The 16,792-nt window shown below is 41.9% G+C and overlaps 1 protein-coding gene across 1 annotated transcript in view; it reads left to right on the forward strand.

The window, feature by feature from the left end:
- The window catches only part of wdr7 (WD repeat domain 7), an 83,820-nt gene extending 68,584 nt beyond the window's left edge, over positions 1-15,236 (forward strand). The window contains exons 26-31 of the mRNA XM_083892827.1: positions 2,011-2,128; positions 2,887-3,036; positions 3,134-3,216; positions 3,457-3,556; positions 11,694-11,798; positions 13,725-15,236. Of these exons, the coding sequence (XP_083748953.1) occupies positions 2,011-2,128; positions 2,887-3,036; positions 3,134-3,216; positions 3,457-3,556; positions 11,694-11,798; positions 13,725-13,928 (760 nt within the window). The 3' untranslated portion in view covers positions 13,929-15,236. The remainder of the gene's footprint in view (positions 1-2,010; positions 2,129-2,886; positions 3,037-3,133; positions 3,217-3,456; positions 3,557-11,693; positions 11,799-13,724) is intronic.
- The last annotated feature ends 1,556 nt before the right edge of the window (positions 15,237-16,792 follow it).

Raw genomic sequence — 16,792 nt, forward strand, 5'->3', positions numbered from 1 at the left:
TATATTTTTATTTTCCATTCTCTTTTTTTCTATCCCAACATTTTTTTTTTTTACAAGAAATTCTCATATTTTACGAGATACGAGTTAAAGCCGTGCGACTGTGGCTGCTCATGTGACCCCTGCTGGCCTCAGCCTGTCACTACATCTGTCAGCGTCTCAGCCTGTAGCGTCACTGATGATGTACTGAAATATTATGCACTATTCAATTGAAAATAATCCTTCATTTGTGTATATATATATATATATATATATATATATATATGTATATATACATCTTCTTATGCTATAACCATTCTTTTAATTGCGTTTTATTGGGCACTAAATAGTATTTTATGGATTAAATAAACCCTTACCCCCTCTGTAAATACATAAATTCAAAATATGTGTAAAATTATTACGTGGAATGTTCAGTTTGGACTCTTAAAGTCATAGTTCAGGTTTAATTCACATTAAAGAGCCTTTTCCAACTAGAAACTGACGTGTCTCACTTTCTGCACCAAACCCCATAGAGAAAATCAGCCATTTTACGTCACAGCAAACAGGAGTTGTTGATCTACTGCCTCCTCAAATGTCTTATTTTGTCATTTCAGTGTGTTAAATCCTTCATTTAAATGTACCTCAGTGATATAACTTTACCAAAAGACTCAGCAGTAGAGCAGCACTTCCTGTTTCCGTGTGAGCTAAAAACGCTGCTTTTCTCTATGGGGTTTGGTGCGGGAGAGTGACGGGGTTTACAAAACAACATAAACTTGAGTTTCCTGTTTAAAAAAGGTTGAGATAAAGCAATAAACACTTTTATTGTACAGTACAACATGCAACCACCCTACCAAAATAAAAGCCCAAACTTTAAAAAAAAAATGTAATTAATACAATGTAAAGAAAGCAGAAATAAATTAGAACAACAGACTTTTTTTTGGTTTCTGTTATTCGTTGATGGAGTCACTGGCCCCTGTGTGTGTGTGTGTGTGTGTGTGTAATGATAATCCCACTGATTTCATTACATGTTCTAAATGTCGGCCGTTAACCTCGGTGCTTCTCGGCACAATTAGCTCCCTCCTCCTCCTCCTCCTCCTCCTCCTCCTCCTCCTCCTCCTCCTCCTCCTCCCCCCGCTGCCGCCTTATATCAACACGCTGACTGTTTCCAATTACAGCCGCCTCGCTAAATGAAATTAAACATTTCAATAGCGCTGATATATTGCCAATATATTAGCGGTATTAATTACGGGACCCGGCGTGGTGTGATCCGTAATCAGAGGAGATGAATCGTGCAGCTCGCCCATCACTCCTTCCCTCTCTCTCTCTCTCTCTCTCCCAAGAGTCATTTGTTAACAAGGTGGCCTCGCTCGGCCTCCCTCTCCTCGCACACACACACACACACAGAGAGAGAGAGGGGTGTGGGGCCAGCTGTTGGGGTGTGTGTGTGTGTCTAATTCTTGTTGCATTGTGGGAGTCCATTATGCTGTCGTCTGGTGAATGGCTCCCATTGACTCGGCCTTGACATTATAAGCTGCCTGCTAATCTCTTCACTCCATATATTAGTGATGCTCCAGCTCTCTCTCTCTCTCTCTCTCTCTCTCTCTCTCTCTCTCTCTCTCTCTCTCTCTCTCTCTCTCTCTCTCTCGCTCACTCGGGCAAAATTTCCCACTTTTTAAAAATGTCTTTATTTATGTTTATTTTTTTGTCATTAACAGCATACAAAAGAAAATAACAAAATATAAACACCAGCTCTAGCAATGTACAACTAGAGATATAAATATAAACATAAATATGTGTGTGTGTTTATATGCATAATATATATGTGTGTATATGTATACATACATACAAGTGTAGAACAATAGCAATAATAATAGCAATAGCTTATTTTTAAAAGAGACATGGTTTAGTGCTTTTACTTTGAAAAAGGTACAGAAAGGACGTCAAAGAACTACAAATGTGTACTTTCTACAGTACGATTTCCAGACTGAACGTCTTGTGACGTGTCGTATGTTTTCTCTCTCGTTCTCTCCACAGCGTCACCATGGGTTTGCCTCTCAACCCGCCGGCGGATTCCGCTCGCTCTGCTCGCCACGCCCTCTCTCTCATCGCCACGGCCCGCCCTCCTGCGTTCATCACCACCATCGCCAGGGAGGTGGGACTCGCACACACACATTTTTACCGCCACTTTTTTTTTACTTTTTTGTAAAAAAATTGGGGAACATTTTTTGGTAAAATTTTGGAAAACATGTTTTTTTATTTTTTTATTTTGGGAACAATTTTTTTTGTAAAATTTAGAAGAAAACAATTTTGGGGTAAAATTTTGAAAAAATATTTTCTTTGTAGAAGTTTGGGAACAATTTTTTTGTAAAATTTTGAAAAAAATGTGTTTTTGTAAAACTTTGGGAAAAAAAATTTTTTTGTAACATTTTGTGAAAAAAAAATATTTGGTAACATTTTGGGAAAAATTTTGGAAAAACTTTTTTTTCTAAAATGTTGGTAAAACATTTTTTTTGTAAAGATTTGGATAAAGTTTTTTTTTTTTTTTACTTTTTTCAATTTTTTGTCAAAGTTGTAAAATTTTTGAACAAATTCTTTTTGGACCCTTTTGTCAAATTTTGGACAACATACTAAAGTATGACTTTTTTGTGAGTCTCTTTTGGGTCGATGGAAGCTCAGTGGTACAGTGAGTTGTCTTCCGACTCAAAGGTTGTGGGTTCGATTCTTGGCTCGAAAACTGTCGTGTAAAAGCAGCTTTGACGAGACACACATTATCAATAGAGTTCAGAGCCAAAATCTACACTTTAATAATCATTTGTTAAATCCCTCAGGGCTAAGTAAAGAGTGAAGAACTCCACGTGGAGATGTACCTAATAAAGCAGTTGCAGTGATTGTGCGCGTATTGTCGTCCAGGTTCATCGCTACAACATGGCGCAGGCTAACTCTCAGTCGCAGCAGAACGTTCACACCACCACTCTGGCCCGAGCCAAGACCGAGATCCTGAGAGTGATCGACATCCTGATCGAGAAGATGCCCGGAGACGTGGTCGACCTGCTGGTCGAGGTAAAACATTCATGACCGAGGATCCTCCACACGTGTGTGCACACGTTAATATTTCATCTTCTAATCTCGCTGTGTGTGTGTGTGTGTGTGTCTCCAGGTGATGGACATCATCATGTACTGTATCGAAGGTTCTCTGGTGAAGAAGAAAGGACTGCAGGAGTGTTTCCCCGCCATCTGCAGGTAAACACACACACACACACACACACACACACACACACACACACACACACACACACACACACACACACACACACACACACACACACAAAGGTCAGTGGGTGCAGATTTGTGGGCGGAGTTAATGCTAGTTGACCTCAGGCTGTCTATACTGATGTCATAAGGTCAGAGGTCGACTCACAGGTGACAGGTTTCTGCCTGAGGGCGACTCTGAGTCCGTGTGTGTGTGTGTGTGTGTTGCAGGTTCTACATGGTGGGTTACTGTGATCGCAGTCATCGCATCGCGGTCGGAGCTCGTCAGGGTTCAGTGGCGCTTTACGACGTTCGCACCGGGAAATGTCAGGTACGTCCACGACCGCTGATCCACCGGTGCACGAGATGACACCTGCTCCCCTGTTCTGTCTGTCCATCTGTGCAAACAGCCAAACATCTGTCTGTCCATCTGTCCAAACATCTGTCTATCATACATCTGTTCAAACAACCGTCCAAACATCATCCATCTGTTCAAACGTCCCAAAATCTGTCCAAACATCCATCCAAATGTCTAAACATCGTCCAAATGTCTAAACATCGTCCAAATGTCCAAACATTGTTCAAATGTCCATCCAAACGTCCAAACGGCTAAATATCGATCCAAACATCGTCCAAAGGTCCAAACATCGTCCAAACATCCATCCAAAGGTCCATACATTGTCCAAACGTCCAAACATCGTCCAAACGTCCATCCCAAGGTCCAAACATCGTCCAAACGTCCATCCAAAGGTCCAAACATCGTCCAAACGTCCATCAAAATGTCTGTCCAAAGGTCCAAATATCGTCCAAACGTCCATCCAAAGGTCCAAACATCGTCCAAATGTCCAAACATCGTCCAAATGTCCATCCAAACATCCATCCAAAGGTCCAAACATCGTCCAAACGTCCGTCCAAACATCCATCCAAAGGTCCAAACATCGTCCAAATGTCCATCCATCGTCCAAATGTCCATCCAAATGTCCAAACGGCTAAATATCCGTCCAAACATCCAAACGTCCATCCAAAGGTCCAAACTTCGTCCAAATGTCCGTCCAAACATCCAAATGTCCATCCAAACGTCCATCCAAAGGTCCAAACATCGTCCAAACGTCCGTCCAAAGGTCCAAATATCGTCCAAACGTCCAACCAAACATCCAAATGTCCATCCAAACGTCCAAACATCCATCCAAATGTCCAAACATCGTCCAAATGTCCATCCATCGTCCAAATGTCCATCCAAATGTCCAAACGGCTAAATATCCATCCAAACATCGTCCAAAGGTCCAAACATCGTCCAAACGTCCAAACATCGTCCAAACGTCCATCCCAAGGTCCAAACATAGTCCAAACGTCCATCCAAAGGTCCAAACATCGTCCAAACGTCCATCAAAAGGTCCAAACATCGTCCAAAGGTCCAAACATCGTCCAAACGTCCGTCCAAACATCCAAACATCCATCCAAAGGTCCAAACTTCGTCCAAATGTCCGTCCAAACATCCAAATGTCCATCCAAACGTCCATCCAAAGGTCCAAACATCGTCCAAACGTCCGTCCAAAGGTCCAAATATCGTCCAAACGTCCAACCAAACATCCAAATGTCCATCCAAACGTCCAAACATCCGTCAAAAAATTGTCAAGACGTCCATCCAAACGTCGTCCAAATGTTCAAACATCCGTCAAAAGAATAGAGTAAGAACAGAACGAGGGACAGAGAGAGGAGGAGATAGGACAGAGGAACTGAGGAGAGATAACAGAGGAGGAGAGGAAAGGAAGGAGGAAGACGAAGAAGAGACAAACATTTGAAGAACAGACAAAGAGAAGGAAGAGAAGCAGCTGATTAATGATGAACTGATGAATCTCTTCATCGTGTTTTTGTCTTTGCACATGTTTATGTTTGTGTGTGTGCGTGTGTGTGTATGTGTGGGTGTGTGTGTGTGTATTGGTAATTTGCTGTGTATTGATTGTGAGTAACCTGAGCAGTGGAGTCTGGTGGAGAGGGTCATTTATATCTGATAACAGCACTGGCCTCTGTTCAGCCAACATTCTGTGTGTGTGTGTGTGTGTGTGTGTGTGTGTGTAACCCTTCACAGTGACTCCTTTTAACTCTTAGAGAATTCCACCACATGTGTTGAAATGATTGTTTTATATCAGTTTGTCTGTGCAGCGGCCATCTTGAATTATAATCTCAGATTAGAGACTAGGGAATATTCCACAACACATTATTACTCCTGAGTGTTTGATAACAGTCACATGTTATTGATCGGTGATCGATCAGTGATGGACTGTGATACAGAGCCAGAGCTCAGTCTGGATTAAGCTTCAACACGTTTTAATCTGTCAGTCAATTCAATTTCAGACATATTAAGGGCTTTATTTAACAACATCACTCACACATTCACACGTTCATAATAACCGCTGAGACGAAGGAGCTGAGGAGACGACAGGAAATCAAGTTCAATGAATCAATCAGTCAGTAAAATCAAAAATAGTTTGATTAAAACGTAAATGTGTGTAAACTTTATTAGTTCACCTGTAGATGAAACACAGATTACAGATTAGACTGAAAGAAAAACACAATGATGAAGTGATTTGACACAGTTAGAGAGAGAAGAGTATGAGTGTAGAGGAAGCGAGGGAGGGAGGGAAGGACGGGAGGGAAGGAAGGATCAGCAGGATAGTAAGGGAGTAAGGAAAGAAGGATCAGCAGGATAGTAAGGAAGGAAGGGAGGAAGGAAGGAAAGAAGGATCAGCAGGATAGTAAGGAAGGGAGGAAGGAAGGACAGGAGGGAAGGAAGGATCAGCAGGATAGTAAGGGAGGAAGGAAGGAAAGAAGGATCAGCAGGATAGTAAGGAAGGAAGGGAGGAAGGAAAGAAAGAGGGATCAGCAGGATAGTAAGGAAGGAAGGGAGGAAGGAAAGAAAGAGGGATCAGCAGGATAGTAAGGAAGGAAGGGAGGAAGGAAGGATCAGCAGGATAGTAAGGGAGGAAGGGAGGAAGGAAAGAAAGAGGGATCAGCAGGATAGTAAGGAAGGAAGGGAGGAAGGAAGGACAGGAGGGAAGGAAGGATCAGCAGGATAGGAAGGGAGGAATGAAGGATGAGAGGGAAGGAAGGGTCAGCAGGATAGTTAGTAAGTAAGGGAGTAAGAAAAGAAGGACGGGAGGGAAGGATAGGAGGGAGGATGGAAGGAAGGACGAGAGAGAAAGAAGGAAGGATCAGCAGAATAGTAAGGGAGGAAGGAAAGAAGGACAGGAGGGAAGGAAGGAAGGAAGGAAGGATCAGCATGATAGTAAGTAAGGAAGGAAGGAAAGAAGGACAGGAGGGAAGGATCAGCAGGATAGTAAGGAAGGAAGGAAGGAATTAAAGGCACCATCAGGAGAAGAGGAAAGAAGGAAGGAAGGAAAGGCAGCATCAGAGTAAGGAGATGACATGACAGTTTTTGCGTATCGTGTGTGTGTGTGTGTGTGTGTGTGTGTGTGTGTGTGTGTGTGTGTGTGTGTGTGTGTGTGTGTGTCCAACTGTAGCTAGCTTGTCCCTGCATGACCATCTGCCACAGCTTTGATCAGCCTCCGTGAACACTCCTTTGTCAGCTCTGTGTGTGTGTGTCACTGTGTGTGTGTCACTGTGTGTGTGTGTGTGTCACTGTGTGTGTGTGTGTGTGTGTGTCCAGCTGCTTCTTTAACAGACTCCACTGAATCCACTAATTGAACACAAAGACACAAACGTGAGTGATCTTTGTCTCTCGTCTGCATCTGTTTCATCATCATCATCATCATCATCATCACTCTGTATCTAAAGGTGTCACCCCCCCCCCCCCCCCCTCCTCCCTCTCCACATCCCATAATAGGCGGACACACGCTGCTGAAGAATGGCGTCCACTTAAAGGGATAGTTGAGTTTTTATGAAGTGTGTGTAAGTGGGTCAGTGACCTCTGAGCAGAGAAGAAGTCGACTCAGTGAAAACATGGACCAACACATTTAATCACATTATCACTTCAGCGTCTTCACTGTATTTTACTGTTAATCGGCTGTTTTTAGCTCAGAAATGACATGTTTTTTGTGTGTGTGTGTGTGTGTGGCTCACTCTCCCACACCAAAGTCCATTCAGAAAAACAGCGTTTTTTACGTCACCGTGCACAGAAGGTGTTCACTCACTGTTTTACACGTTCAAATGTATGATGATTTTGGTGATTTTTGGGCTGTTTTGAAAATCATTAATCTGAATCAAGTGAAGTGACACAAAGTGACCACACGAGGCAGCAGTGGGCCAGGAGCTGCTGTGTCCCAGTGCAGTTGAAATCACTGATTTTCTCTATGGGGTTTGGTGCAGTTTGTCTTTGGTTTCTCACTAAGACACGGGAGACAGTTGTGTGTGTGTGTGTGTGTGGGTTCTTGTACTTGTGGCATACTGAGGACCAGTGAGGGGGGTTTTTAACCAACAAAGTGAGGCCATTTTTAGGAAGTGAGGACATTTTGGTCGGTCCTCACTTTGTTTTCATTGAAATCACTTCCTATGGTTGTAAACATGCTAGTCTCTGTTTATAACGGAGAATACAAAAACACGTTTTGGTGTTTCACACACTTTTTGCTCTGGGGCTCCACCTGCAGACATTTTATGGTACTGCACCCAGTAGTTCTTTATAGATGTCGTTCGTGAAGTAGATATTTTGTAATTGTGTTGATTTATAAAGTGGAAATGCTGGTCCTCACTTTGTCATCATTTTTACCCGGTCCTCAGTATGCAGGAAGTACATGAATGTGTGTGTGCATGTGTGTGTGTGTGTGTCACACAGCAGCCATTAGACTGCTGCTACAACACTAACAACACCTGCAAGAAGTCACTGAGGTCACTGTGACTCACGGTGACCAGAAGCGCAAGGTCAACATGTTTGTTGATGATGATGATGATGATGTGTGTGTGTGCGTGTGTGTGTGTGTCTTCATGTTCACACCCTATAGCTATAGCACACACACACACACATTGCTCCAGGATTGGCTCACGCTCGTGTCACATGACGCTGATGTTTATATTTAATGACTGCAGCGACGTCGTCCAATAACAGGACACACACACACTGTGAATAATGCCCAAAAAAAGAAAACTGTTTTGGGAGAGGAGGGGCGGGGCTTATGTGCTGTCAGTCTTGGAGGGGGGGAGGGGGGAGGGGCTGGGACACACACACACACACACACACACACACACACTCACACTCACACACACACACACACACACACAGAGCCTGGAGTCCCCCAGACGTCAGGTGTATTGAAGTACAGAGTGCTGTAAATGGTTTCAGTGTGCTTCACTGCTCTCTGATAGGCTGATTGATTTGGTAGGCAGTCCACCATGACACACACACACACACACACACACACTAGGACTCTGCATCAGTCGTCTAAACAAAGCCTGATCACTAATCTTAACCAAAACCACTCAGTATCTAACCTTAACTTTGACCTAAATGACTAAATGCTTAGTCCTAAACTTTAACCAGTACCTCAGACATGAGGTTCTGCCTCATTAGGACCAGGTTTTGGTCTCCATGAGGACTTACTGGTCCTGACAAGGTCAGTGTTTATGATGGGGAAAAAAAAAAACCATCCTCAAGAGGAAACAAATACAAGAACATACGCACACACCTCGTCTTCAATATTCTAAATATGGTCACTGTTTCCTCCTTGTGCTCTGATTGGACGACAGTTTAATAACGGTAATAATATTTTTATTGAATTAAAGTCATGAAGTTGACTCTTTAGCTCATTTACGTACGAGGGTGCAAATCGCCAAAATGTACACCAAGATTCCCACATGGTCGACTTCCTGTTGAGTTGAGGCCATAGTTACGATCGACTTTTTTGTTCGTCTTGGTCGAGAAAATCTTCCCACCAAGTTTCGGGAAATTCGGTGGAACTCGACATATGCCGAAGTCATAGGGCACTTCCTGTTTTGTGGCGAATGGTCAAAATTCGCCAAAACCCTGAGGGTTGCCGTGGCCGCGTTGTTTTGATACGGCAAAACCTTTCGCTAACTCTTCATCTTCGATCTGTCTTTCACAAATTGGCAGTTTTCTTTTTTTTTATGGCGCTACAACAAACGTGCTCGGACTAGTTCGCTCATTTACGTAGAGGGTGCTAATTTCCAAAAATGGATACCAAGATTCCCAGTTGGCCAACTTCCTGTTGAGTTAAGGCCATGGTTACCATCGACTTTTTTGTTCGTCTTGATCTTTTGTTAGCGCCTTTAGGGCGCTGCTATAGAGCCCTTGAGCAGCGCACGGGTCTGGGAACTATGCCAATATCGCATTTTTGCCCGACCTGACCTCCTCGCAACTGTTTTTTACGCACGTTAACGCCCTCAAAAATGACCGCAAACCACGGATATAACAATAATCTGACGGATAACGATAGGTTCCTTGCAAAAATTTGTGCTGGGAGGGGAACAAATGATTTTGCGTCATTCGACATCTTCCTGGACGCGAGTTGCGGCCGTCGGTCTCAAACCTTGACGGACATCTGTGTCCACGCTTTGTGTCGCGTGATTGTTTTACCTTGGGAAGAGCAGCAGCGACGGCAAAATGTGATAGAGAAAGAGAAAGAGAGCGACTGACGCAGGTGAAGGAAAAGAAAATGAAGGGATTCATTAGGAGGTGAAGGTGGACGTTCTCCGCCGACTCCGCTGGAATCTAATCGTCTTCTCACCGGCAAGCGAACAGAAATGAGACCTTGATTTCATTGTTCCCGCTTTAATCGGCACAGACGTGTTTATTATTTCATCTCATCTGGAGGGTGAGGGTTTGTAAACCCAGTCGCAGCAGGCGCGGATCGGGGGCCTTTATTGCCTCGCACGCGCGCACCCCGCATCTGCCGGGACGCTTGATTGCGTTACGCGCGGCGCCCGCGCGTCACTTTATTCCGTCCCCAGAGTTTTGCGAAGGCGGAGCGGGCAGCATATGTTAGAGCAGGAGCAATGGTCCCCCGTCTGATGGAATTATGGTCTGCTCCACAGCAAACACTTACTGTCCAGGAGAATCACAGAGAAAGACGGAAAGAACTCCGACTTTAGCTTCTTTTCTCCTTCAAATACACTTTAAAATTAACGTTGTGTCGCATTTTGTTAGAATTCTAAAGAATTCGAAGAAGTCGCGTTTATTCCTACAACTATTACTAACATTACGTCAGTTTAGCTTCTGTGTTTTTTTTTTTTTAATGATGAATCGTCTTCCTAAAATACTCAATATTAATATAAGATCATATCAATAATATGACGTTGCGCTTCATAAACGCGTGAAATTATACCTCGTCCAGCAGCGCACAGTGTTTTTACCTCCTGAATATAATATAAGTATGAGGATGTTTTTCTCTATTTAACAAAGAAATAATTCAAAATGTATTTTTCACCAACTTTTTAGACCAAACAACTGGAAAATAATTAACGGATTACACCATATATAATTTATATATATATATGTAATATATGTATGTACATATATGTGTATTAAATATTGGTGCTAAATCATTCTGGTTTTATATTGTGTTATCACTAAAGCAATACATTTTATTTTATCTCACCAATCATTTACTTTTAATATTTCTGTCAACAAATATGTGTATATATATGTATATATACGTATATGTGTGTTTATATGTATGTATATATACGTATATGTGTGTATATATGTATATATACGTATATGTGTGTTTATATGTATGTATGTATACGTATGTGTGTATATATACGTATATGTGTGTATGTATGTATGTATATATACGTATATACATGTATATATACGTATATGTGTGTGTATATAATTTATGTATATATACGTATATGTGTGTATATATGTATATATACATATGTGTATATATATACGTGTGTATATATGTATGTATATATACGTATATGTGTTTATATATGTATTTATATATAAACGTATATGTGTGTATATATATATGTATGTGTATATATATGTATACGTATGTATATATGTATACATATGTATACATACATATACGTATATATATGTATATACACATACACATATTTAAATAAATACACACGTGTATATGTGTATACGTATACATATATAGTGTATATATGTGTATATTTATATATATTTGTTGTGAACTACTATTGAGAACTATCAACAGCTGAAGTTTTTGTTGTATAACTATAAAATAATGATGTATCAAGTTTATCACAGATATTTAGAAGGCTTTATTATACTATAGTGTAGTATAGTAACATAGTAATATAGTAGTTCTAACACTTGTTTGTAGTCTTTCGTAAAAAGGAAACTGTTCATCTGTGTGTTTTTACACCGTTTTTCTTTCAAATGTTGCGTCTAACTTTTATTAAATGACCTTCTCTCTCTCTCTCTCTCTCTCTCTCTCTCTCTCTCTCTCTCTCTCTCTCTCTCTCTCTCTCTCTCTCTCTCTCTCTCTCTCTCTCTCTCTCTCTCTCTCTCTCACCAGAACATCCACGGTCACAAAGGTCCGATCACCGCCGTGTCGTTCGCCCCCGACGGCCGTTACCTAGCAACGTACTCCAACGCCGACAGTCACATCTCCTTCTGGCAGGTAAACAACGTCTGCTTTAAAGTTATTATCTATTTACACTCATTGTTACGAGGAAGGATGAAACAAGTTGAATTGAAACTATGAAGCTTTATTTAAATATCACTTTTATTTTCCTTAGTATTTTTTTTTACATACGTTTAATCTCATTCTTGTACATGTTTGGATTGTCATGGATTATTTATTTTACAGTAGTGTGTACATATATACGTGCGCTCAGAGTGCACAGACAGACGTCGACTGACTTCTTCTTCCCAGAACTGTTATTTTGAATGAAAGGTCTTGACGACCTCTGACACGACTGTCTGCAGACACACACACACACACAGAAACAAACACACACAAACACACACACACTAATGGCATTACTGTAAGCATAAACCACTGTGAGCACGCCGGCAGGACGGCTGCTGTGGTAATGAGCTGGCAGACGCTCTGTCGGTGTGTGTGTGTGTGTCTGTGTGTGTGTGTGTGTGTGTGTGAGGGAGGGGCTGTGTCGTCTCAGGAAATGATGATACTCACTGTGTTTTTCCCACACACACACACACATATATGCCCGTGCTGTGTCCAGTTTCAGGCTCTGTCGTCGTCACGGAGACTGAAGAATAAAACAGGTTAAATCTCCAGAGAGAGAAACAAATATCATAAAGTCTGATAAACGGCGTCAAGAGTCGCTGTTGTTTTTGTTTTTAAAGGAGCGGAAAAAATACACAAAAAAAAACACGTCGACAAGAAAACGGCACGGAAGTTTGTGAAGCGCTCACTCTGGCTCACACCAAAGTCTATAGACAAAAGCTTCTATAACAGCTATACTAGCTTCCACACGAGCATATATAGCATCTACATTAGCATCTATAACATATACACTAGCACCTATAACAGCTACACTAGCATCCATAGCAACTACACTAGCTTCTACACTAGCATTTATAGCATCTATAACATCTATACTAGCATCTAGAGTAGCATCTATAACATCAACACTAGTCTCTTTAACGTCTGCACTAGCATCTATAACATCTCATATACACTAGCCTCTATATCATCTACACTAGCCTCTATATCATCTAGAGTAGCAGCTATTACATTGACACTAGCCTCTATGACATCTACACAAGCATCAATTACATCTAGAGTAGCATCTATATCATCTGCAGTAGCATCTATAACAGGTACACTAGCATCTATAACAGTTATACTAGCATCTGTAACATATACACTAGCATCTATAACATCTCGTATAGAGTAGCATCTGTAACATATACACTAGCATCTATAACAGCCGCACTAGCATCTGTAACGGCCACACTAGCATCTATAACAGCTACACTTGCTTCCACACTCGCATCTGTAGCATCTACATTAGCATGTATAACATCTACAGTGGCATCTGTAACATCTATAGTACCATCTATAACATCTACACTTGCATCTGTAACATCTACAGTAGCATCTATAACATCTGCACTAGCATCTATCGCATCTATACTAGCATCTTTAACATCTACAGTAGCATCTATAACATCTACACTAGCTTCTTTAACATCTGCACTAGCATCTATAGCATCTACATTAGCCTCTATAACATCTACACTAGCATCTATAGCATCTACATTAGCATCTGTAACATACACACTAGCCTCTATAACATCTACGCTAGCATCTATATTAGCATATATGTATCATCTATATTAGCTTCTACTATTATGCTATTTCGCTCGTCTCCCGGGGACAAATAAAGTTTTTTTTTAATTGAATTGACTGTTCTCCACAGCCGTGCTGGTTAACTTCCTGGTTTGAGATCTTCTCTCGCGTCGGTTTCTTCAGGTTTAATCACAATAATAAACGTGTGCGTTTGTTTGTGTGTGTCTGTGTGTGTGTGTGCTTGTGCGTGTTTGGTGCGTTTGTTTTGCTCGTCCTCCTCCTCAGATGAACACCGGTCTGCTCGGCAGTATCGGGATGTTGAACTCTGCTCCTCAGCTCCGCTGCATTAAGACCTATCAGGTTCCTCCGGTGCAGCCGGCGTCTCCGGGCTCCCAGAACCACCTGAAGCTCGCCCGCCTCATCTGGACGTCCAACCGCAACGTCATCCTGATGGCGCACGACGGCAAAGAGCACCGCTTCATGGTCTAAAATGAAGAAGAAGAAGAAGCCCCGCCTCTGTGTGAAGCTCCGCCCCCCTTTGCCCGTCAGCCCGCCCTCGTACGAGTGACACACCTGCACCTTCTTCTTCTTCAGTCTTGTAGTTTCATGGTGGCTTTTTCGCGACTTTTGTTTGTACGATCAGAGGCTCGTTTACGTTTTAAACTTCGTTGTTGTTTTTTTTTTTAGTCGTGTACGTTTTCTTACATCATTCCTATTTATTTGCCGTTTCCACCTCTGTAGCGGCGGCGGCGGCCATTTTGAGTCCCAGCTCGAATGTTTTACGACGTGATTGCGATGTTTCGCGATGACCGGAAATAATGAAAGATAACATCGCGACAATTTAATCGCGTCCCAACATTCCGTTCTTTTGGAAAAGTTGGTTAGCATCGGAGTGTGTGGTCCAAGGCCGAGGGGTTTACGATTTTTTTTTTAAAGGGTTAGCATCAACTGTTCGTGGGTGGCGACGTTTACGTCACGTTTTGCCGACTCACGTACGTTGAAAGTTTGACGTGGTCTTTCATCAGTTTTTTTTTTTTTCCGCAGGTCGCTTACGTACGCTTTCTTTTAGTGAAAGTTTTAACGTGAAAATTCAAAATAAATCGGATCATTTCAAACCTCAAAGTTCTTTAACGAGTGGAAAGATTCAGGCTCATGAAAAGGTCGTGAAGAGCAGACGAGCTTTATTTTGAAATTGATCGGGAGACGATGGATTTATTTCGCAGCTCGTTGTCGTCGTGGAAACGTCGCGGAATAATTTTTGAGTTTTAAGAGGAGGAGAGAAAGTTTACAGAAAAACTACAGTGAACTTATGTTTTTGACATTAATGTGAACAGACGCGAGGTCATGTGACTTTGTCTCTGTGATGTCATCATGTGAAGAAACTTTATTTAAACGCTTCATTTCAGACGATCATTGATAAAGTTTATGAAGTAAATCAATCATTTATCAATTTTATTAACTTTGAACTCATTTTTCTTACTTTACATCAGTATATAACTTCTCCTCTTCCTCTCCTCTTCTTACTCCTCCTCTCTCCTTCTCTCTCCTCCTCCTCACCTGTAAACTCCTCCTCTCTCCTCCTCTTCCTCACATGTAAACCCTCTCCTCCTCTCTTCTCCTCTCTTCTCCTCTCTTCTTCCCCTGTAAACCGTTTCCTCCTCCTCTCTCCTCCTCCTCTGTAAACCCTCTCCTCTTCTCCTCCTTCTCCCTCTCCTCCTCACCTGTAAACTCCTCCTCTCTCTCCTCCTCCTCTCTCATCTTCTCACCTGTAAACTTCTCCTCTCTCTCCTCCTCTGTAAACCCTCTCCTCTTCTCCTCCTCCTCCCTCTCCTCCTCACCTGTAAACTCCTCCTCTCTCTCCTCCTCCTCTCTCATCTTCTCACCTGTAAACTTCTCCTCTCTCTCCTCCTCTGTAAACCCTCTCCTCTTCTCCTCCTCCTCCCTCACCTCCTCACCTGTAAACTCCTCCTCTCTCTCCTCCTCTCTCTCCTCCTCCTCACCTGTAAACTCCTCTCTCTCCTCCTCCTCTCTCACCTCCTCACCTGTAAACTCCTCCTCTCTCTCCTCCTCCTCTCTCATCTTCTCACCTGTAAACTCCTCCTCTCTCTCCTCCTCTGTAAACCCTCTCCTCTTCTCCTCCTCACCTGTAAACTCCTCTCTCTCCTCCTCCTCTCTCACCTCCTCACCTGTAAACTCCTCCTCTCTCTCCTCCTCCTCACCTGTAAACTTCTCCTCTCTCTCCTCCTCTGTAAACCCTCTCCTCTTCTCCTCCTCACCTGTAAACTCCTCTCTCTCCTCCTCCTCTCTCACCTCCTCACCTGTAAACTCCTCCTCTCTCTCCTCCTCTCTCTCCTCCTCCTCACCTGTAAACCCTCTCCTCTTCTCCTCCTCCTCCCTCTCCTCCTCACCTGTAAACTCCTCCTCTCTCTCCTCCTCCTCCCCTGTAAACTCCTCCTCTCTCCTCCTCCTCACCTCTAAACTCCTCCTCTCTCACAGATTTTCACACGTTGACGTCTTAGTTTCACATTTTTTTCTTAACAGTTTTGTGAAAATGTGTTTTTGGCCGAGTCTCCGGAGAGGAGGAGGAGGAGGAGGAGGAGGAGTAAATAAGCAGTGAGGAGGAGGATGAGTTTATTCAGCCATTAACAGAGAACCAAACATCAGGAGGTGAAAATAATAACTTAATAATTTCTGCTTTTAATCAAACAAACATTTAAAGAAGAATTTTAGTTTTTATCTCTTTCTTCTTCTTCTTCTTCTCGACGTGAAGCAGCTTCAGTTTGTCTCACTTTAAAATCACTGAAAAACAAAAACAGTTGACAAACGTTTATAGAAAAACAGACTTTAAACGGTAAAAATTAGATTAAAGTTCATTCAAACTGAAACAAACTTCATGTAACTTTAGTTTAAATGAACTTCATTCGTTTAGTTTTGAGCGTTTTTTAGACGTTTGTTGAACTTTTCTTTTAAAAGTCAAGGTTGTACGGAAAACCAACCGTGTCACGATTATGAATAATTAGAGGGTAAACAACAACAACAACAACAAGGCTGTCATCGACTAATGTAGAAATAAATGAATGAAAACATGAATAAATGACTGAATGAACATAATTAGGTCAATTAACAAAGATTTATTCATTCACTTATTTTATTTATTTATTTAGATATTTCTACACTTTTTATGTATTTCTACTTTTTATTTATGTATTTTTACAGTTTTTCTGGAAAAAAAACACAACATGATAAAAACCAGAAATGTTGCCGTAAAATAAGAAGTAGAAACACACAGTAACTCTATTTCACCATTAATTTATTAATGGTTTAGTTCTTTATTATAAATTGTCAGGTTTGGC

The sequence above is a fragment of the Microchirus variegatus genome (genome assembly GCF_963457635.1).
Source record: "Microchirus variegatus genome assembly, chromosome: 1".
In the NCBI taxonomy this organism is placed as follows: domain Eukaryota; kingdom Metazoa; phylum Chordata; class Actinopteri; order Pleuronectiformes; family Soleidae; genus Microchirus; species Microchirus variegatus.